The sequence below is a fragment of the Nuphar pumila genome, chromosome 4 (assembly GCF_984573655.1).
Source record: "Nuphar pumila chromosome 4, dmNupPumi1.hap1.1, whole genome shotgun sequence".
In the NCBI taxonomy this organism is placed as follows: Eukaryota; Viridiplantae; Streptophyta; class Magnoliopsida; order Nymphaeales; family Nymphaeaceae; genus Nuphar; species Nuphar pumila.
Genome location: NC_143252.1, coordinates 139,074,276 through 139,098,555, shown reverse-complemented (window position 1 = coordinate 139,098,555; position 24,280 = coordinate 139,074,276). Strand labels below are relative to the sequence as shown.

At 37.6% G+C, this 24,280-nt stretch overlaps 1 protein-coding gene across 2 annotated transcripts in view; it reads right to left on the bottom strand.

The window, feature by feature from the left end:
* Positions 1 to 21,569, bottom strand: part of LOC149841277 (uncharacterized) — a 29,271-nt gene extending 7,702 nt beyond the window's left edge. Inside the window, exons 1-3 of one of the 2 annotated variants that reach the window (XM_090003735.1) lie at positions 21,421 to 21,569; positions 18,871 to 19,043; positions 2,760 to 2,877 (exon numbers count right to left, since the gene is read on the bottom strand). In XM_090003735.1, coding sequence (XP_089859861.1) covers positions 2,760 to 2,870 — 111 coding nt within the window. In that variant the 5' untranslated portion in view covers positions 2,871 to 2,877; positions 18,871 to 19,043; positions 21,421 to 21,569. Of the gene's footprint in view, positions 1 to 2,759; positions 2,878 to 18,870; positions 19,044 to 20,278; positions 20,610 to 21,420 lie in introns of those variants that run through there. The other variant, XM_090003736.1, reaches the window with a different exon arrangement.
* Positions 21,570 to 24,280: the final 2,711 nt, after the last annotated feature.

Sequence of the window (24,280 nt, the reverse complement as noted above, 5' to 3'; positions counted from 1 at the left end):
GGATCATTTTGTTATTCCCCATTATGGGGTTATATTTGTCCAATGGTGGACCATATGAATGCATTATGCATTCTTGCAATTTTTTGCATAATTTGCTTCCGCTCATTTTGTTTTAACATAATGTATGATTTAAAAACTTTGGTTTTCTAAATTTTTCGTTTCATACTAAAGTAACTATCATATTATGCATAAATTTTGCACCTTGTTAGGAATGTTCCTTTTTGATTAAAGTGCAAAGATATTGTTTATTTGTTCTTTGTTGTTTTCTTTTCTCAGGATCTTGGAGATAGGACAAAGGGAAGTACCCTGGATGGTTCGAGAAATGGGTTCATCATTTGAAGACAATTGGAGGAAGGCTATTTCAAGTTTCATTGCATCCTTGCCGAAGCCTCTTGGAGTCGCCGAAGCCTCGTGGAATTTTGCCCTTTTTTCAATCTTTTCGTTTCCCTGCAAAGCTTGAGGGGGGGTGTTAAAATGTACCCATCTATTGTTGTAATTAGATATATTTTATATATATAAAAGATGATACATATACATATATGGTATATATGTATATGTATCCTCCTATTTATATATATATATTTTCATTTTGTTTAGCCGTAGGGGTATTTTAGTCTTTTCCTCTGTTTTACGCACATTCACTTTATGAATGTGATTGTAATTTATTTTATTTTTCTTTTTCTTTTATTTTTTATTTCTTTTTTCTCAAGTACCAAAAGGTACCTTGGGGGGCCCACTCAAATAGACGTTGGGCCCCTTCCAACGGTCACATTTGTGACCGTTGGAGGGGCTCCAACGTCTATGTGTGGAGCCCCTCCAAGGCTCCTTTTTGTTGTTATAAATAGGGGCTCTCCCCTTTGTATTTCTTACTTCTTGAGGGAGCTTATGCTCCATTGTAATGGGGTTTTTACCCCTTGTCCATTGTTTCTTCAATGATATGCAACTTATGACTTTATGTCATATTTTTCCCTTTTTATGGGTTTTATGGGTTAGCACATTATGTGCTTGTGTTGTTTCCCTTTAATGGGTATATTTGCACTTCACGTGCATAAGTATGGGTTCATTATTGAACCCAATGTATTCCAACTCACTTTCTAACAACAATTTCATCACAAATATTGGATTTCTTAATAAAATGTCTAATTTTATCAAACATGAAACAAAGCATACAAGTTCAAGGCTTCTCCAGATATCTGCAGCTAATTGGAAGACTATTTAGCAACAAACTGTACATTATATTAATCCAATTTCATAGTCTTTATCATTAAACTTGCCAGGTGTTACCACAAGACAATGCAAACCAATTAAGCAAAGCACCTGATAAGAGAACAGAGCAGAAAAAAGAAGAACAGGTCATCAAAAGGACAGTAAGTGCACATTACAGAAATCAACAGGCTAATAAACTCATCAAGCTAGAATCTGCAATCGAGATCACAATGTTCCAAGTCCACAGCATAAGTGTATAATGCAACTTCTGCTGAAGTTTCCAAACAGAAAAATAGGGGAAAAAAGATACACTAGCAACAAAGACATTGAATAGAAATTTGAAACAGTAGAGTGCACTAACATTTTTCATGACAAAAACAACAGAAAAAACAAGCTCCACCACGAATATTGCAAGTTTAAGTTAAACAGGTCCTCAAATATTAGAAATTCATAGTTCTAAAAAGTAACACAACACAAATCAATCCTGTAAGAAAGTCAGCAACTACTGGACCACAAAGAAACAAAAGGATGCTAATCAAATTGTGCTATACTCAAGAAACTCAATTTCTGAACCGTGTTCTTATATATGCCCACAGGACAGCCTGATATATACATACACACATATATATATATACATATATATAGAGAGAGAGAGAGAGAACTGAACATATTAGGCCCCATTTCTCGTTCTGCCCCATAGGTTGTGTTTTATGATAGATCTGAACCGTTAGATGTGTTCAGCATGCTTATTGACTCTTAGATCATGTTTTTTTGACAAAAAAACATATTTTTATCAGCCGAGAAAAACCGGTACCTTCATAGTCATTGATTTTGGATCCTTGGAAAAACCTGTATACAGGTCAGATTCTGGCGATCCAAAAGCCGGTTCCCACTAAACAAAACCTATAGATCACATCTACGGTGTTAGACGTGAGAAAAAAATACTTAAAACTATTATTTTTGAATGGGCCTAATGAGACCTAACGAAAAAGGGGGGTCTAAGGAACACATAATTCATATATATATGAACTTACAAGAGACTGCAGTCCTGTAAGAGATGGAAAATGATCGCCTCGTCCTGATGGTTTTAAGCATTATCCAATCGATATAGAGAATATAAATTGATGAGAATAATATACAAGAGGTTTTGTACGTTCAATAGATATTCTGTATGATTATGGGAATAATGTACAAGAGATCAATTTTAATATGAAGCCATACCACTGCTCCAGCAGACTTAGCTAAACAACAAAATATCCCCATTCTTGGTAAAATATACAGATTTCCTTTCTCCCTTAGGTTGGAGGATAGTTGGCCAACATCATTGGTGAGCCCCTCACGGTGTCCTTATAATTTATTTTGCATCCAACAAGTTTAATGAAATCTAATAATCAACCCATGCACAAAACAAACTACTAAGAGAGATCATAGCATGAAGAAAAAGATAAATCACATTATAAAGTAAAAGCAACAGCTTGAATATGAATCACCATTACAAGTACTGAAGACAGTCCTAACAAATATGGATTTAGAGAACAGTCTCATGTACTGACCTTGCTGAATGAAGGTGTGTCAGTTGAGTGACCGGTATTATCAATGAATGGAATGAGAAGAATGCCCAACAATAGAAATGTTCTACTTGCAATATAGCAGTGGAATTCCATTGAGTTTCTGCAACAAAGTCAAAATAAAATTACAAAATGAAGCTCAAATGCCTTGTAAAGTAACAATCTCTAGGTGTCAAACATAGTGTGAACCAAATCACATAATGTGGAGTGAATGTTCTTCCCTAGTCCACCTTGTAGTTTTAACAAGTATGAAAACCATTCAAGGTGACGTCATAAAATATACACTGATTTACTTCAAAAGATAATAAATATTGCATAGAAAATATATTTCTTAGATAATGCATACAAAAGAATCCTGCAAAGGGGATTTTTTTGGCATTCAATAAGATCAAATTCATTAATAATCTCCATACAACAGGGTTAGTGGAAACATCCCTTGTGCATGGGAAGCTTGTTTCCAAGGAAACTATTTCAGAAACATGGATTGCTGTATTTTGGAAATATCTGGGAAACGATAAAAAAAACTGGTGAAATAAATATTCCATGCAGAATGTCTCCATACAAAGGAAAATCAGGTTCCATCACATATACTGAGGATATAAATAGTAACTAAAGAACTTTTGGGGAAGCATGTTTCACATGCATAGTCAAGGACTGGGATAGAAATGGTAACAAAAACAAAACATTTTACACTTAGCACATCAGGTTACTAAGGAAAAGAATTTAATACATGAAGTGAGAAATAATATTTATGTAATTTGAGTTAAATCAATATATATATCATAGTCACCTGTATTGTTAAAGGTAATTTCTCGGCGAGGGTATTTATCGGAGAGATTTTCAAAAGTTGATGAATCTCGGGAGTTTAAAAAATTGGAAAAAATATAAATAACAAAAAACCTAAGAAAATAATAAGTTTTGTATTATTTTTCTTTAAAAAATATAAAAAAACTTGTTTTAAAGGTTTTAAAATATATAAAAAAAATTAGGAAATGCAAACTTAAAATTAAAAAAATCTCAAAAATATCATGCTATTATTTATATGCCTACTCAAAAATATCGCAATATTACCGCGATATTTTTTATATGCCGATATTTTGAAAATATCATGATATATTCCTGATAGTATCAACAACCTTGAAATTTTCGATACTATCGCCATATATTCAAAACATCGGCAATATCGGTGACAGTGCTATATATATATAGCGATTGGTTCCTCCTACTAGAGTAGGAGAGAATGGACACGGTTTGGATTTTACAATTTTTTCATTTTCAAGTTCTTTTTTTCTAATTTGACCTTATTGATGTGATCTACGTGGTTTGTTTAGTAGGAATCAACTTTTAGATCATCTGAATATGACATGTGGGCAGGTTTTTATAAGGTTTCAAAAAATGACGACCCAAAATTTTCATAAACTTCAAAGCACATAAATCATATTTTTTATCAGAAAAACACGATCCAACAGTCAATTCCTAGCAAATAAAAGATGAACATATCTGTGAGGTATGATTTGCAAAACATGACTTAGAACAATGAAAATCAACATTGTACACACCGTATAGATTGTACAAATAGATGGGTTAGAGGCACGTAAGAGAGCACACACAATATGGAGGGCCGAAATCCTTAGCATCTTACTCCACTAAAAAATGCACAAGCATAGGCCCCCTTTATTGGGCTACAAAGACTATAAGGAAAAAGAAAAATGACTAAAATGACCTTAACATGTGCATTGTATGACTACAAGATTCTACCTACACATATATACAGAAATGAACATAACAAATACATAAATACCAACTATGTCCTTAAGCACAATTAACCAACTATTTTCACACTCCCCCTCAAACTCGAGATGTTGAGCTGGAAACCATTGCAAGTGTGGAGATGGAAGTACAAAAGTGATTGTTGATTGTGCTTTGGTCAACACATCAGCAATCTGATATTCTGAGCAAACATACGGCAATGAAATGGTGCCCTAAAGATACTCTTGGAGTACAAGGTGACAATCAATCTCAATATGCTTATTACGCACATGAAACTCTGGATTTTAGCTATATAGATCACACTATGATTATCGCAATCCAAGGGTGTAGTTTCAATTAAAACAACACCCATATCTCTAAGGAGCCATCAAAACCAAACAATCTCTAATAAAGTCTGAGCCATAGCTACTTTGCCTCTGCAGTGGGCAAACCAATTCTTTGTTTTTTGTTGCTCTTCTATGCAATCAGAGAGTCTCTAAGAAAAAATACAAAAACCAGTAGTAGAGTGACAACTTTTGTTATATCCCACAAAATCAGAATATGCCTTGAGCTCAATAAAAGAGGTTGATAAAAAGAACACAAGATGCATGGTATCACATATATAGTGAATGATCTTCAGTACGTATGCTAAGTGAATTGGATGTGGTGCACTCATAAATTGACTAAGTGCACAACATATGTAATATTCGGTCGAGAAATGGCCAAATAAATGAGGCTCCCTACTGACTGTCAACATAGTGTAGGATCACTAAGAAGCTCTACATCTATTTATCTATGCTTGACATTGTTCTCAATAGATGTATCAGTATGTTTGCCATCCTCAACCAACCTAGCACAAGTCACTAGATCTACAAGACTACAACATACTTATGTTGTGACACCAAATATCCTCTCTTAGAGTATGCTACTTCAAGCCTAGGAAAGTAGTGAAGCACACCTAAGTCTATCTCAAACAACTGTCCAAGTTTCTTCTTCGCACTAGCCATCATCTAAATATCATTACAAGTAATAATCATATCATCAACATACAACAATAGTAAACATTGTCACTGTAATGATGAAGAAAGAAACATGGTCGGATCGTGATAACTTTGAGTAAATCCAAAGTCGTCTCACAACAATACTAAACTTCTCATGTCAGGCTCTAAGTGCCTATTTGAGGTCATACGTGTTAAAATGTATCATTCAATCTTTGTAATCTTATGTATATTTTATATATATAAAGGATGATACACATACATATATGGTATATATGCATGTGTATCTTCCTAATTATATATATATATATAAAATATATATTTCTCTATTATTAGGCATAGGGGTAGTTTAGTCATTTCCCCTTTTTACGCATATTCCATTTGGAATGTGTTTTTAATTTTATTTTTATTTTTATTTTTTTATTTTTTTATTTTTTCATTTTTGTGGTTTGCGCCACCTTGGGAGGCTCCCCAAAGAGTCGTTGGGGAGCCCCCAACGGTCACAAATGTGACCGTTGGGGGCTCCCAACGACTCCTTTGGGAGCCCCCTATGTGGCTCCTCTCTTGTGTTATAAATAGAGGTCTCCCCCTTGTAATTCATTCACTCCTGTGCAGGAGCTTTTGCTCCATGTAATGGGTGTTACACCCTTCCTCTCTTCAATAATATTAACTTATGCCTTATAGGCATTTTTGCCCCTTTGTGGGTTTATGTGTTAGCACATTATGTGCTTGTGTTTTCCCCTTTAGTGGGTATATTCGCACTTCATGTGCATGTGTATTGGTTCATTATTGAACCTAATATATTCAAAGTTGTTTCCTTATATGGTATCAGAGCAAGGTTGGGATCGAGTTGCTCTTTGTTGCATTGGGAAGTGTGCTATTCAAGAAATTTTAAAGAAGAATGGTGAAGTTCTCGTTTCTCTCTTTTGCTTCTTAAAATTATTTGGTATGCATTATATTTCTTTAAGTATTATGCATTATGAAGAATTAGATATGTTTTTGCATATGTGTTTCTCTCTTTTGCTTCTTAAAATATTTGGTATGCATTATATTTCTTTAAATATTGAGCATTATAAAGAATTAGATATGTTTTTTTGCATATGTGTTCTCCATGTCATTATGAGTTTGGATTCTTAACCATTTCATTGAACTTTTTATATTATTCTCTTTCGTATGTCTTTTCTTGAAAAATAAGTTTTTTAAAGAGAGTTATGTTAGAAGTAAAATGTTTGTGAGAGATGTAGCATTGCTCACATACTCTCATCATAATTATTTCATATTAAAGGTATGTGTTTACCCTCTAAAATGTCCTATATGAGGTTTTTTCATAATAACATGTGTCTTTGAAAAATGATGTTTTATTTTCCTACCTAATGAGTTCTTTTTCATACGAGCAATGTTTGATTAAGAAAGCATTTTTATAATATCGGTTGAATTAAGTCTTAAAAATGATCTCATAAAATATGGTTATTCTCTTTTCATTCTTCAATTCAATTTCAAGAATATGTTTTATTATAAGATTTATGGTCTTCATTAATGTTGCATACTTATTACATATGTTTTAAATATTTCATGTTGTGTTTATTTAAAACATATTCATGCCATTGGTTATAATCTATTAAGTCATATAATATTATGAATTTTTGTTTATAGATTTATGCCATAACGCAATCCTAGTATTCTCTTTGGGATTTTCTCCACTTTAATAGTTTTCCCTCTTCCTTTCGTATGTACCCTCATTTGAGAATTTTGTTTGTTGGATCTCTTTTTGAGATGCCTTTTGATCCTTGTGAATCTTCTTATGAGTATATACTCTTTGAGAAGATTTCATGATTGTTATAAGCTTCTTTTTAATATTGGTTTTTTATGAGATTTTTTTTAAATATTACCATTTTTGTGAAAGCTTGAGAGTCTCAAAGCATTTGCTCCTTTTATAAAATACATGCACTATTGCATGTTTGCTATTATTATGCTTTTTGCGTGTTTTGTTCAAGTGTTGTGAGAGTGTCTTCGTACACTTCTTTTATAAAGTATTCATGCTTGTATGTGTATTGTCTATCCATAGACATTTTCACATGGTACTCTCTTTTCAATAAAGAGATGATATATATTGTCTTCCTTAGGGCTTGTTTTGTCCCTTAGTGGACTTGTGAGATTGTTTCTTTTATCATTATAAGTGCTTCCGCAATATCTTATTACATGTTGTCCTAAATTTGCTCATTTAAGATTATTGTCATTCTATATCTTGGTATGCATATAATTGCAATTTATAAAAGCTTGATTTGATTATTCCAAATCCGTCCTCACACATGACATTGCTTAAATATTTCATGTTGTGTTTATTAAGTCTTTTGATAATAATCATGATTGAACATAATTTCGTATTTATGCAAAATTATTATAAGGCATACTGTTTGATTAATTATGTTGGACCTTTGAATCGGCCCTCTTTGTAAAATCACATATTTGGAAGACGATTTCCCTAAGTGTTCATTGCCTTTTTATGACATTTATTTTTATTCATCACAAGTTATATGATGCATCAATCCTTTTTGTATGGCCTTATTGTTATATTAGAGATGATTGTTGAGGTGAGTTAAGGGCACCTTGTGTTATGTCATTTTAGATTGTCCAATTACCATATTAAAGATGGTTGTTGAGGTGAGTTATGGGCACCTTGGGACTCTAGAATGATTTGTTATATGATCTCTAATTATGAGTGTGTCACTCATTTTCTTTTGGTCATTGATCTTATAGATGCTCTTATTTATATATAAATGTGATGGATATATGGTGTCTTGGAACCTTAAATGTTTTAAGGTATATTTTCAAGGGTGTTGGAGATTATTGCCCAACCTTTTGTTGCTTATGAATCTTATGAGTGCATTTGCACATTTGTGATTTCATGTTTTATACTTTTGTGCACAAGTGTTCCAAGTGTTCTTGTTGTGCGTATGTGCACATATTTATTTTCAAAATATTGTCCAAGGTTTTATTTATATGTTTGTCATTACAAATTTTATTACCTCAAAAGTCTCCTCCTCTTATACCTCTTATCTAAGTGTCATCATATGTAGACAAGACATATTATTACACCATTGTGTGTTGGTAGCCCTTTGTTGGCTTTGTTCTCTTGGTCTAGTAGCTGAACACACTTGTCTTGAGTGTTATAATATGTAAACAAGGCACGTTGATTCACACCATGGTGTATGATTTTAGTCAATGTTGGCATTTGTGTCCTTGTTCTAGTCGCTGAAATATATGCCCATGGTTGGCTTCTTTCACTCATTTCAAGTGTCATTTTATGTAGACAAGAGATGTATTGTGTTTTAGCCCATGGTTGGCTTGATACTCTTGTTCTAGTAGTTGAACATACTTGGTCTTGAGTGTATTTTTACGTAGACATGAGATGCTTTTGGTCCATGTTGGCGTGTATTCCCTTGTTCTTATCGTTGATGCACTCATTTCAAGTATTATTAAATGTAGACAAGAGGTTCTTTTACACACCGTTGTGTGTGTGTCCTTGGCCTTTAATGGCATTATATTTATGTTCTTGATCTAGTAGCTTATACACTTGATTTGTGGGTTTTGGAGGACTAATGAGGTAGTTGCTTGTAATGGATGAATTATTGTTGAAATTTGTGAAATTTCATTCATATTGTCTTTTAAAGATACATGTGAATCATATCATTAATATGCATATTTTAAAATCAAATTGATTTTTTGGTCACCTTTTATATTTGATATGCAAAATGAGTTTTTGTAATTACAATCATTTGAGTGAGATGTTCCTAAATGTGTAAGGTTCTCTACTCAAATAACTCTCATTATTTTGCCTCTTAAGTAGACTTAAAACCTTTTGAACTCTTGTGTTTTATACACTCTTTTGAGCATTTCCCTCTTGAAATCGCTTTCAAAGGACTTGCTAAAATCAATAACACTTGTCTTTCTATCTTATCGGCTCATATAATATTACTTGACTAAAGTATGATTGGAGCATGATCATATGCTCATTATGGCCTTTTGGCCATCATTCAATAAATTATGTGCAACTTATGCCTCTTCGTAGGCTTCTTGTGGTGTCCCTTGTGGACCATTATGTTATTCCTCGTTATGAGGTTATGTTTGTCCAATGTTGGACTTCATGAATGCATTATGCATTCTTCTAATTTGTTTTCGCTCCCACTTCAACATGGTATATGATTATGAAAAAATGGTTTTCTAAAATCACTTTGCATACATAAGTAATTATCTTGTTCCATCAAATCATGTGATGAATTATGCATAGAATATCTTTTTGCACCATTACTTTTGGATGAATTATATGATATGATTTTTTGGTTAATTCATCTTATTTGGAATATTTCACTTGATTAAAGTGCAAAGATATCTTTTACTTGGACCTCTTCTTGATTTGTTCCACAGGATCTTGAAGATGAGAGGAAAAGAAGTACCTTGAATAGATCATGAAAGGTGCTCATCGTTAAAGACTTTGGAGGAAGACATTTGCAAATTTCAATGGCATTCGGACTAAAGGCTCTTGAAGCCTTGAGAGTCTTCCTCTTGCATTCTTCAATCTTTTCGTTCCCCCACGCAAAGTTTGAGGGGGGTGTTAAAATGTATCATTCAATCTTTGTAATCTTATATATATTTTATATATATAAAGGATGATACATATACATATATGGTATATATGCATGTGTATCTTCCTAATTATATATATAAAATATATATTTCTCTATTATTAGGCATAAGGGTAGTTTAGTCATTTCCCCTTTTTACGCATAATCCATTTAGAATGTGTTTGTAATTTTTTTTTTTTTTGTGGTTTGCGCCACCTTGGGAGGCTCCCCAAAGAGTCATTGAGGAGCCCCCAACGGTCACAAATGTGACCGTTGGGGGCTCCCAACGACTCCTTTGGGAGCCCCCTATGTGGCTCCTCTCTTGTGTTATAAATAGGGGTCTCCCCCTTGTAATTCATTCACTCCTGTGGAGGAGCTTTTGCTCCATGTAATGGGTGTTACACCCTTCCTCTCTTCAATAATATTAACTTATGCCTTATAGGCATTTTTGCCCCTTTGTGGGTTTATGTGTTAGCACATTATGTGCTTGTGTTTTCTCCTTTAGTGGGTATATTCGCACTTCATGTGCATGTGTATTAGTTCATTATTGAACCTAATATATTCAAAGTCGTTTCCTTACAATACGATGCTTTATGAAGTTGACAAACTCTCTCCTCAAAATTTGCCATACATGTGGCAGCTTCATTTAAACCTCCTCTTCCAAATCTTCATTAAGGAATGCATTCTTTACATCTAATTGCCACACATCCCACTGTCTAACTACGACTATTGTAAATAGAGTACATATGATAGCCGTTTGTACTATTGGGGCAAATGTTTTTGCATAATCAATATTCTATGTCACATGGGGGCGGGTGGGGGGGTGCGGCACTTTCAAAAAACTTGGGTGGGGGGTGCGGCACTTTCAAAAAACTTGGGTGGGGGGTGCGACATTATATATATATATATATATATATATATATATATATATATATATATATATATATATATATATATATATATATATATATATATATATATAAAGTCCAAAAGTTGGACATAAATGACCCTGGGTGCGGTCAACGCACCCAGGGTCAGGTTGAAAGCACCGGGTGCCGCACCCGCATCGACGCGGGTGCGGCACCTAGTTTGTCGAGTCCTTATGACATAGTTCACACCTTTTCTTGAGCATGTGATTTTTGAAATGTGTAATACAATGAAGATAATGCTTAGGGGAAAAAACCTAGAAGTATATATATACATATATATATATAGAGAGAGAGAGAGAGAGACCTCCTGACATCCATGTGAAAATAGTTGGTTAATTGTGCTTAAGGTCATAGTTGGTATTTATGTATTTGTTATGTACATTTCTGTATATATGTGTAAGTAGGATATTTTGGTCATACAGTGCACATGTTAAGGTCATTTTAGTCATTTTCTTCCTTTTCTTGATAGTGTTTGTAATCCAATAAAGAGGGCCTACTCTTGTACATTTTTTAGTCACACAAGACATTGATGATTTTGGCCCTCCAAGTCGTGTGTTTTCTCTTGCATGCCTCTAAGCCATCTATTTGTTGATGGTATTAGAGCTAAATTGAGAGGCATTTGAGGCTCGTAAAGCTTCAAAACTGCTACCTAAGGAGGGCTATGTTGTGAAAGAGTGGCTGAGATCAGCCATAGACTTAACGACAAGCACTGAAGGAGCCAGCTCCAGTCCCTTTGGTATTGCTGTTGATAGGCAAACAAATTTGAAGGATTTTGGCGCAAACCTTGCATGATTTGGGCCCCTATTGAGTGAGATGCCAATTTTCCTTTATTTTCCAAAAATCTGGGGCAGATTTGAAGATTGTGTCATACTGAGCCATTTTCACTGTTTAGACTTGAGGGTTTGGACCTATTTAGGTTGCTTTTGGATTAGGAGTGTGTTGGAAGTGGTTCCAAAATGATTGGAGGCATATTTTTGAAGCTATGAAGATTTCTTTGGATGGCACGAAAGAGTGGCAGCCTTGTATTTTGAGGATTTTCATGACTTGGAACTATTTACAGCTTAGCAACTTGCTGCAAACTGCTTTAAGCTGTTGGTTGGTGTTTGATACATTATTAGAGATGTTGGTCATTGTTTTAAAGGGTGTGTGTTAAAGCTTGGTTGGTTGTTTTTGGAGTTGTAGCATAATGGAAGTAGAAGTTGCTGCATCTGTTTGGAGGATTTGGCCCTATTGAAGCATACTTTATATTGGGCTAAGCTTTTAATTAGGTGAACCCATAGTTGCCAGAATGGGAATAAAAAATGGGAAGCGGTACAGGAATCATAATTAAAAAACAGTCAATCCAAATTTTTGTTCAGGAATCTATAGGGGGAATCCTTCAGGAAGCAGTATAAGAAATTATGAAAAATAATGATAAAATGGTGGATGTAAGCAAACAACTTTTAAAGAATGAAGTTCTTTGAAGAGAAAATAAGTACGTCAAAATGAATAATTAAGAAATGATGTCTACTATTGACAATTATATCATCTTATTAAAAAAATTGCCTAAGATCATTTAATAGGATAACTAAATATCACATACAATCAATAAAATGCAAAACCTTTAAAAACTACAAGTTCATAAGTTTATTTTGGAGTTTGCATACAAAACATTGATATAATAAAAAAATTTGTGCAGAAATTGTAATTTATCACACATTATAATTCTAAGAAATTTCAGCTAAGCCTAACAATGCAATCAAATGTTATATATACCTTTAAACAATAAGAAATGTATAAGTGTGGACACTGTTATATATATATATAAGGGGGACCATCCAATGCTGGATGGTCCAAACCGTCCAACAAACATAGGACCGTCTGATTTCTTCATTTAGACGATCTTGGGTGAATCTCTCTCTCTCTTCAACAAACCCACCCCACCTCCGCCCCTCACTTCCACCTTACTCTCCCTTGATATTCTGGCCACCAGACAACCTGCTAGTCGTTAGCACGTCCCATTCTCGTCTCTCCCTTCTTCCCTCACACCGCTGCCCACCTCTACTTCCAGTGGACAGCCACCAGATGAGATGAACTGACTGCACTGGCAGTCATCATCTTCCCACCCCTCCCTGGTGTCTGCTTTCCCTTTTTTTCTATTTGCTTGTTGAGACCACCTGTCCACCCAAGGTGTCGCCGGTGGGTCGCCATGGTCGTTAGCGTATGCCTGGCAACAAACTGCCAGCAGCGCCCATCGGTGGTGGCATTGAGAGAGAGAGGGTAGTCTCTGCAACCATCGGACGACCACCCAACAGTCGTTGTTGGTTATTGGATGGCCGTTTGACAACGTGTACTGAAAGGGGGCATGAGTAGTGGGGAGGTTAAGTGAGGGTGCAAGTCGGCGAACAGGGAGCGTGGTTAACTGAGAACCGAGCGGTGGAGAGAGAGAGGTTCACCCAGGATCATCCGATTGAAGACAATCAGACAATCCTAGGTGTGTTGGACCGCTTGGACTGTCCAGGCGCTAGACGGTCCCCCTTTCCTATATATATATATATATATATATATATATATATATATATATAGGTAGATAGATAGAGAGAGAGAGAGCTACTAATCACTTTTCTACCTAACCGCCATGCTAATTGGGCTTTCAAAGGGTTTTTCCATGTTTTCCTCAAATTAGACCATGCAGATGCATTCTACATGCTTGATTTTATAGGAATCAACTCTTGGATCATCCGATTCCAATACACTTGTAGGTTTTTATAAGGTTTAAAAAATTGATGGTCTAAGATTTTTTTAATGTTCAAGGCTTAAAAAATCATGTTTTTCATAAAAAAAAGACATCATCCAAGTGTAGTTTCCTAGTAAATTGATCGTGTCGAACACATCTATACAGTCATATTTAAGCAGAGTTGCTAGTCCAGGAAGCTAAGTCACATGGGTGCGGGTGCGGCAAAAACAAATAATATATATATATATGATATTTTTTATATAAAAAAAACTCGAGCATCAACAGTTGGAGAGTTGGAGAAATTTATTCAGCAAAAATCTTTTGGAAGCAAATGAGACAGATGAGGACATGACACAAGTGTAAGTTGAAGTATCCATGAAACGTAGCGTTTATATTCAAGATTGAACAAGATCTAGGAGTAGACATTGAGCCCACCCGGTCTGGCCCGAACTAGACTCAGGCCCATCTAAAGCCCTGCCTGACTCTTGTTGCTGAGAACCCCCTCATGTCGATCTTTGGCAAGCAACCTAGCATGCCTGTATTTTCAGGGAGAGTTGAGAAACACGAACAATCGGACAAATCCAGAAACCTTAGCTTCTGTTGTAAAATCTCACCTAAAAAAAATCCTTTTGGACCCGGGTCGGATCTGGATTCGGTCCAGACCCGTAACCCATTAGGGTTATTAGCATGCGAATGCGAGGGTTAAAACCCTCACATATTTTAAACCCCCGCAACCTCCCCTTCTTCTGAGAAAGGAAACCCCTTCAGGGTTTCCTGAATCGGGCGTCCCCCGAGCCTTTAAATAATCGCAGAGGGGGGGGGGGGGGGGACCCTCACCGCCTGCGCCTCCCTCCTCTGCCTCATCTCCCCTCCCGATCGCCCTCCTCATCTCTCTCTCAATCGCTCTCCCTCGGCCTCGTCTCCCTCGACTCGCCGAAGAATTGGTATACTCCCGAACACCACCAGCCCCTGCGTGCGTCTGCGAGCTCAGTGCCATCCCCTCTCCTTCCTTCCGATCGTCGTTGCTGCCGTTGTCGCCGTGACCTCGCAGGTAAAAAGCCTCTCCTTGCGATTTTCCTTTTCGGTTGGGTTGCCGGAGAACCAGCAGAGGGCCGACAACCTTTGTCGTGCCCTCCCTCTCTCCTCTGTTTTCGATCAGGGTGTCGGCAAGAGGTCGGTGGCTCATGCCGCCCCTGGCCCTCTCTCTCTCTCTCTCTCTCTCTCTCTCTCTCTCTCTCTCTCTCTCTCTCTCTCTCTCTCTCTCTCTCTCTCTCTGTGTCGCCGGAGGGTCGGCAGTCCCCTGTCATTCCCTCCCTCTCTCCCGTGGTGCGCCGGAAGGCCGACAAGGAGCCGATGGCCCCCTGTCGCGCTCTTCCCTCCTCCTCTTCTCCTTGCCGGAAGGTCAATGCACCCAGGGTCAGGTTGATCGCACTCGGTGCTGCACCCGCACCCACATCGAGTCGCCTCGACGCGGGTACACACCCTGCTAGATGAATCCTTGTGACATACCTGGGAAGCGATGCGGGAAGCGAGGCACTTACAAAATTTTAGAAAGCAAGAAGTGCAAGACGACTTAGAAGCGAACCAGAGATCGTCTTGGAAGCGACATTGGAAGCCAGGGGAAAGTGATAAATAGAAAAAAGTAAGAAACATAAAAAAAAATACAAAAAAATAAAAAAATAAGGAGAAGCAAGCTTCCCCTAAATGGGAAACGCACTTCCCAATTTTTTTTGGCGCTTCCCCGCACGTTTCGGAAGCTCCATGTTTCGCGCTTTCGAAACACGCATCGGGGCCTCCGTATGGTATGGCACTTTCGGTATCCATGGATTTAAGTAATACATGGGAAAACCCCTTTGAAAGCCCGGTTAGCATGACAATTAGCTAGAAAAGTAGTTAGCAGCTACCACTTTCTCTCTATATATATATGTGTGTGTGTGTGCGTGTGCGTGTGTGTATGTGTTAACAAAACCAACATCTAACATATAGCTAATTATGTATTGCTAATGATTTCATATTAATGTAGGTATGAATTTAGTAATTGTAATATAATAAAGCTGCATATAAGATACATAAAAGCTACTGAATTATTATGCAAAAAGTAATGCAAATTTGACTGATAAGCTATTTATCCTCAGTTAAAAAATTCAACAATTTGAAGTGTTGAGCAGATGTAGCTCTATTATGAAACAAAGAACAAACAAATTCAATTAAGAGAGAGCACAACAATCCAACATGCATATAGAAAAAACATATCAAACTAGATATGGTAATTCAAAAAAATAAAAGGAACTTTTTGCACTCAAAACGGTAAGACTAAAGTCAAAAGTCATGTGAATTTATATTCTATATACTATGTAAATCCGTGCATCTATTTGAGATGAACAAGTGAAAAATAGGGGCCTGTGACAGCACTATACAAAATCACACTAAAAATAGTGAGGAAATAAAATTCCTATATATGAGGAATTGAATTCCTCAACTTGGGAATTATAATTCCAATGAAAACAAAAACTTAGCCATGGCAATTAGGATTCCCATTATATGGGAATCAAGATTCTCTTGTTGGGGAATCACGATTCCCATGCATAGGAAGTGTGATTCCAACACCGCATTCGTTCTCACTTCTTGGGAATCACGATTCCCACCTTATAGTAGCTCTTTCGGTAATTATGGGTGAACCCCTTCTGTACATGATGAAATGTATGAGTGGCTAACTGTGAATGTTTGGGCTTGTTTAAAGTATGTGATGGAAGATCATGTCTTTGGTTTGAAGTGGAATGTTGGTTAACAATTGTTAACATGAACAGTTTTTTTATTGGAATGTGTGTGCACAGCATGTGTTTGATGATTGGTTTGAGTAACGTGAACAACAAATATTTGGTTGATTTTGTTTGAATATTATGCATTTTGAGTAATTTTCATTTGGCCTCTTGTTATGTTTGTGCCCATTAAGTGTTTGGTGGTATGAAATAGATGATCTATAGAAGGCAATAATTCAATAGTTACTATCTGGCTGGTCATGAATTCTATGAAGATGGAGAAAGTGGGGTGCAATTATTGCAAGAAAGTTGTTTATATGAAGCACTCTTGTTTCAAATTGGAAAAGAAGTTGAAAGCTTGTCTTGACCATGAATCATCTATGTCTAGTGCAGCTGCTCATGTTGATGCAGTGAACACTCAAAGACTAGAGCAAGCACGTCCGTTACTCTCATTCTATAACTTTTGCACCTTTGTCTTCCTCTTCATTTGATACTTTTTATGCAAGTACTTCTGAATCTAATTATGGTTGGTTGATAGATTCAGGAGCATCATGTCATGACTGCAAATGAATTCATCTTAACCGATTGCAGATCTTGTCATGGTTTCTTTAAGGTTGCAAATGGTAGAACCATAACCATTTCAAAAGTTGAGTCTTATCTCTTCATAGTTGAACTCTAGAAACCAATTGCATATCTCAAATGTGTATCATGTGCCCACTCTAGCTATCAACTTAATTTTTGTTGGATAGATAACTCATTATAACTGTGATGTTAATGGTTGCCTTATGCAATATCGATAGTCGGGAAAAATAGTTGGTGTTGGACATAGAAAGGGGGATTTGTATTATCTTGATTTCTTATAACTGAGACCTCAACCATTTCCTGTTTCGGGTTATAGTACCAGGATTTTAGATTTGTCAGTTTTATAGCACCAGCGTCTTGGTCATGTGTCAAGTTCAAGACTTCAACATTTGTTGTCCCATGGTGTAGTCAATGAACCAAAAGTAGTTGTGTCTGAATTGGTTGAGTGTGAGAGTTATTAGCTAGTCAAAGGTCATGCATGACTAGTAGCTCTGAGTCCTAGCACCCCTTTGACCTTGTGTACTTTGATGTGTGGAGACCTATGTCACAGGGATTCGGCTAGCAGGGTGTTGCACCCGCGTCAACGCAACTCGACGCGGGTGTGATCAACCCGACCCTAGGTGCGTTGACCGCACCCAGAGTCATTTTTGTCTAATTTTTTTTTTTGGATTTTTTAAATTTTTTTTGCCCTATGAAATGGGCTGCGGAATTTTAAAAAAATGCCCGGACCCCCCCTTCCTGCTAGGGCAAAAACAATGAATCAGGCTCCACAACTCATCACTTTCATCTTTGGGGACAACCATATAAGATAAAAAAATGGTAAAAAGTAAGTTGGGCATAAATGTCATGGACCTTAACAGCTACCATACATTCATACATATATATATATATACATTTTTTCCCCTGCCGCACCCCCCGCACTCTGGTTTTTTGGAAGTGCCGAATCCCCGCACCCGCACCCATGTGACATAGGGTGTGAATGAGCTTAAAGGTGTTCAAGAACATGAAGTCGCCCAACCTCAACATGAGGCAGTTGAAGGAAATGATGAATAGGACTACATTGTGCTTGAGTCTTGACCAAGTTGTGGATTTTTTCCTTTTTTTTCTAAGAAATTGTGGATGCTTTCAAGTATCTCAAAAGTTGTAAATCCTTGCAAACTAGACTATCACTTGGATGAAAAATGGTTTGAAGCCATCTGACAAGCCAAGAAGCAAGAATGAGAAAATGGAGATACTGAATCACATCTAGACAAACTGTGGGTAAGTGATCCTCCAAAACAAAACAAAACAAAATTTAATGGCATCTCAGAAACATGTGACTGCAAGACTATGAATCCACATACCAATCCGACACTGGCTAAGCTATGCATGACCGGAAGGACAGAGGGCAGTCAGCCATGCGAAGAAAGCAGCTCAAAGGGAAGGTCAATTTTTACATGTTCAATAAGAAGGTAAGATAAACTAAACTAACCACCAACCAATGACGTGCAAATTCTACCAGATATCACTTTCATCAAGGTGATGTTTTTTGAAATTCTTTTTCAGTGTCCTCATACACTCATCTTCGATTAACCCAGTTTAAATGTTAGATTCTAAGATTGAGAATTATTAGAAGCATCGGAAGATAGAAATTGTACATGCCTACAAAACATGGAATATGACAAGTAAAAATTAATGAATGAATCAAAATCACAAATCATATTCGTCTAAAAGGACTGAGACAACTTGCTGTATTACATACCTTTGCCTAATTTTGTAATTGTTCAATGACCCATCTTGCCAAGTGCTGCTGTCAATATGAGCCAAATCCACGTATCTTGTTTCTATGATTCTATCACTTGTATTATCAATCAAATCCCCAGGATAACATTTGGTTCCTCAAACTGATAAGGTAAAATCTTGATCTTGTTACACCTAGCAAAAATGATATATCTTTGTTACTTGTTAGTTATTTAGCTAAAAAAAGGCTTATTTTTATGTGCTGGATTATGTGATATCTATGCCATAATGCACTACAAGTTGCATACTACATAAAGATGAGTGCTTGCACTATGTATGATAAGATAAACAGATCAAAGTGGACAAGAAGAACTTTGGCTGGTATTGTATTAAACATGTCATCATACTTGGATTTTGATTAATTTCTCACTGCACCAAACGTCTGCTTTTGCTTCTTATTTAAAAGGAACACCAGAAAGCATGTATGAAGTAGCTCAATCACTACTCATATGCAATAGTAATGTTGAATATCCTTGTGCTTGAGAATTTGCAGGTCAAAATGATATGTTGATACAGTGACCAACGGGAGAGCACAATACACAAACAGACAGAGTAGTTTTCAACAGCAAAAAGCCATTGAGGTTAATTGGAAGTTTCATCTGTTGATGGGATTCTCAAATACTAGCATTTAAAGAATAGTTTTACCTATTAAGGTGGAAAGTCTGATTCAGGGAAAAAAAAGGCACTTAAAACTGATGTATCCAATCATTGTTCAAGAAATTGCAGTGGTGGTTGACTAGCTCGTAGTAAATAAATTGTTCTCATGCTCAATAAAAGAGACCAAGAACCTACTTACAAGCAGATCTAGAGTAAAACATGACAATGAGTACTTGTATCTTGAGGCTCATTGTATTAACACCTACTACAAGAACACCAGGATGCTGGATATCATGTTCATTATATAATGTGCAGTATGAGTATTCTATTTCAAATCCAAGGCTATGTTGCAATTAGAAATAACACCAACTTGAATCTACCTTGAGAAGACATGCATGTATCATTTTTCCATAAAAGACGTAGATAATAAAATTTCCTGAAGAAATTTCCCATTTACAATAAACAGATTATATCCAACTACAGCACACATATGCTGATCAGTTAGAAGTTCTCTCCCGCACCATCGAAGTAAATTCATTGAATGATCCACTCAAGGTGCAACTAAGCTTCATGATTTCAACTACACAAGCCAAGTGATCAACTGCACAAAATAATAACATAAAATAATAGCACGAAAACCTGAATCTCACACTCCCCTGCTGTAGCAGTTTGTTTCAAATACCTAGACTGGCATCAATTGTCTTGGCTCCTTCAAGATAAAACGTTCTTTATTGACAAAATTCATACACAATGCAGCTGCAATAAGCACATACCTCTCATTATTTTCAACTCCTTCATATAACTCTGAGAAGAAACTTTTCAGATAGGCACTACATTGCCATAAGAGCACTTGAACGGCGGCATAACATTTATAGCTAAAATCGGACGCTCTTAAAGAGCCAACCTACAAGCCAAATCGACTCTCTTCCCGGTGAATTCAAATGGAGGAGCACTTTGGCCAGTTTTAGGATAAACAGAATCAAAACTCTACAAGTATTAGATGAACCAAAGATCCACCAGCTCCAACACCCTATCTCCATCTTTAAGGTCATGGGAATTCTGTTCATCTTCTGATTGTGCAAGACATCCATCGAATCCTAATAGGAAACAGCCCAAATGCCAAAAGACTGGTTAGTTCATCCAAACTATATCAAATTACATAAGCTAGCCTAGCAAAATCCACCAGCCATTTTACCTAGTCGCCAACATAAAACCTTAAGAAATTCATCTTCAATAAACACGCAGTGACGACTTGCATTCTTCTAAACAACTTCATCCATCTCCACTCCAACTCCGACACAAAGAATGGGAGAGAGAAAACCTCCACACCCTTCCAACAATGATGCTACCAACGAAAGGTTTGCAACCACGCGTGATGTTCCGCACAAACTGTGCCGTAGAACCAACACGCTTGGCATTTGAAACCCTAACTAGAACAACCTCCTCCGTCCGGATCAGATTCAGAATTCTTTTGAATCTCAATTTCCTATTGAATTCAACTACTTTGATATTTTTGGCGATGATCAAGCCCACGGATTCCGCAACAACAGAGAGGCGCATCGCGTCAGCCTCATCATGAAGGGAACTGACCGGATTCTGCTATATCATGAGAGAATTTGCGGAGATAGCGCTAAAATGAGCGGAACGAGGCTCAACCCTCTTCCGGACGAGTGAAAACCCCTAGAAATCCCAAAGTTTCCTCAAGGAAGTTTCCGTATAAGGATCGATCGATCATAAGACTCACGAAGAACCGTTCCTGTCACGGAAACCCAATCGATCGGGACCAACATTACAGCCAATTTAGGGTTAGGGTTACAGGGAAGACGCAAGGATCGCGCGTAGCCAGTTCTATGGCTCAACGGTTTTGGGAAGGAGAAGGATAGAACGCGGGAGGCATGGAGATCTTCCATCTTACCTTCATCGACGGCCATGGATGGATCCGTACGGCTCTGCGGCTCCCTTCCTCCTCCTCTCCCTCGGAGGAGATCGCTGGTTTTCGTGAAATTCGGGAAGTTTCCAAAGGGAAACACGATTTTTCGGTCGAACCCTATAAGGCGTGAGTCCGGATCGGGTGCAATCACATGGCACAACTTTTGTGCATTAAGTACTGATTACCTTTAATCAAGCCTTGGGCCCCAAAGATTGAGGAGGGTGATCACGTGCTTAATGCACAAATATTTATGCAATCATATTGCACCTGTTCTTTTCACGTAAGGCGCCGGTAGTGAAGCAAGTAGCAACTGAGCAACCTTTGGGCAGTCAATGGATCGGATTTGATACCTAATACCCGAACGATCCGGTCTTGAAATACTGGATTCGGATTACTCCGGTTCAGTTCAGTCAGAGAAGCTGTTTTTAACGTCACCCGCAATTTCTCCAATGTTAACTTCAAGCCATTTCTATGAACTATTGGGAGGTTACTTAGTGATGTAAACAGTTCTTATTCAGATCGGATAGTGACCAATACCTTATACAACTAAAAGGGTTCGAATTTTGATGGTCAAACGCTCGTACCAGATCTAATTTTCTACACGTAATGCATTCATATGTTCCTCAAATTCAGATATTTTTTGGATTTGATAGCAAAAAAACAAAACATATATGCATACGATGTAATGGGGAATCTCGGACTGATAACTTTTTACGCAAAGTTTGAAAGCTTTGTAATTAATATTTTTTCAGAATTTAAAATGATAGTTAAGCAAAAAATGATGTTTAAAATAACAACTCAATGGACCTTGGACGCATTACAGGCGAACCTTTCTTTACACAACAGATTTATAACTCCGTACATTCATCGAAACCAAATAGATTCAAAATGAGGTTTTAAATAATTAAAGTTTACACAAAAAATAATTTTTTAAAAAAACCCTTATACCAAATTACAAAAATGTCATCTGAAGCGAAACGTTAGGGAAAGAGTTTTATTTTGATATCATCACATCATTGTATCATCGTTTGTCATACCGACCTAATCATCACTTGAACTCATGAAATAGGTCAGACTTATAAAAATCTGGTAGGTGCACAAATATCAAAATTCAGAATAAAATAACATAAAAGTTGTTTATTTCATAATGTGCAATTCATAATAAACAAAATGAGCATGATAATTTTGTTTCGATATTAGTTGTCCTAAGGATACGCACATGAGAGAACGTAGAAATAACTGAGATTGTCCGAGGATTTGTTATGCTATGTATTTTGATACTCCGAACTAGCTAAGTTCGTTCTTAAAGGGACGATCAGTGACCAAGAGAGAATTCTCCAAAGGCATTCATGTCAAAGGATGCATCCAACAAGTGTAGAAGTCCATGGGATCTACCACCTAGAATAATATTTGATAGCCCAATCCCTTAGCTTCGATGAATGAAAATATCGAGTCATTTGTTCGAAGAGTCTAGTTGTTAACAACTCGTCCATCAAAGTTTTTGTATCATCCCATCATCTTCCTTGACAGAACCAATGAGACAATGGGTATCTCAGGACGACCCATTCTACATGCTCTGAATTCAAACTAGCTCGAGCATCAGGCCTATAAAGGCGATTATCACCATTTATGTGATATATTTTTCATCATTGTGCCTTTACACATTACGAAGTTATTATAAACCTCCCATCCAATTATTGTAGTACTAATATGCCATGCATGTCAAATAGTACCACTACGATGAGAGAGGTATCAGTTTCTCAGAAAGAAACTCCAATTTCATTGTGTTGTGAAATAAATGATGTAACTATTTTAGTTTAATTCTACAAGATTTGGTCTTTAAAACCAACTCGAGCACCTTGCCTGTGAAGGCGATCATCACAATTTTGTGTTGTCCAAGCAAACAAACCAAAAGACTAGAGGAGGACCAAAAAAAAAAATCCATTGTGCTCCAGAGGCGTGGCAGATGGACCAGGCAGGTTGAAGTTCTGCGTGGTCCATTAACTCTTTGCCCCATAAATGATGCGGCGGAGATGTTGTTGCCCTTGCCAGTGGCGACCTCGTAGATGACATCGATAGTGACCTCCTCTTGCAAAGACCCTAGACTCTTGAGCACGTTCATATTGGGAGGAGGGAGAGACTGCTCCTCACGGAGGCGGTGGAGAAGCAGGAGGGGCGCCGCCCCTCCTCTGTCTCATTTTATCAAAGAGACAAGAAAGAAGAGGGCAAGAGGGGTGGCGCCCCTCCTCTGTCTTGTTTTACAGGGAGACCAAAGAGGGCAGGAGGGGGCGGTGCCCCTCCTCTGTCGGGTTTTACAGAGAGAAAGATTAGGGGCAGAGACACACCTGCGAGGGTTGGGCCTCTGGCGGTGCTTGGCTCCTCTTATGGAGCTCGACTCAGGGGAAGCTCGGACCTTCGACGATGCTCGACACAGGTGGGGGACGATGCCCAAAGAAGGAGGGGGTCGAGCAAGACCTCCAACGAAGGGAGGAGAGTCGAGAGAGGGAGAGAGAGAGAGGCCAGCGAGTCGGGGGTCTCCAACAGGGGGGTGGCGAAGGTTCTTGGCTGCACCAGCATGCGGAAGGAGAGGACGAGGGGAGAGAGCTCCGACGATAAGGGGTGGACAGTGGCGTCGGGGTTCGGCAAGCATAAGGAGGGGCTCCGACGAAGGGATCCCGACGAGACTCAGGCGAAGGTGGGGCTCGAGTTGCTGACATGACTCAGGCGAGAGTCGGGGCGTCAGGCATTTCTTAAACAGAAAAGCCCCCATGTGGGGGTTTAAGTAGGAAACGGTGTGGGGGGGGCGGGCGAATGGTCCAAAGCCAACCTGAATCTGAAACATTTA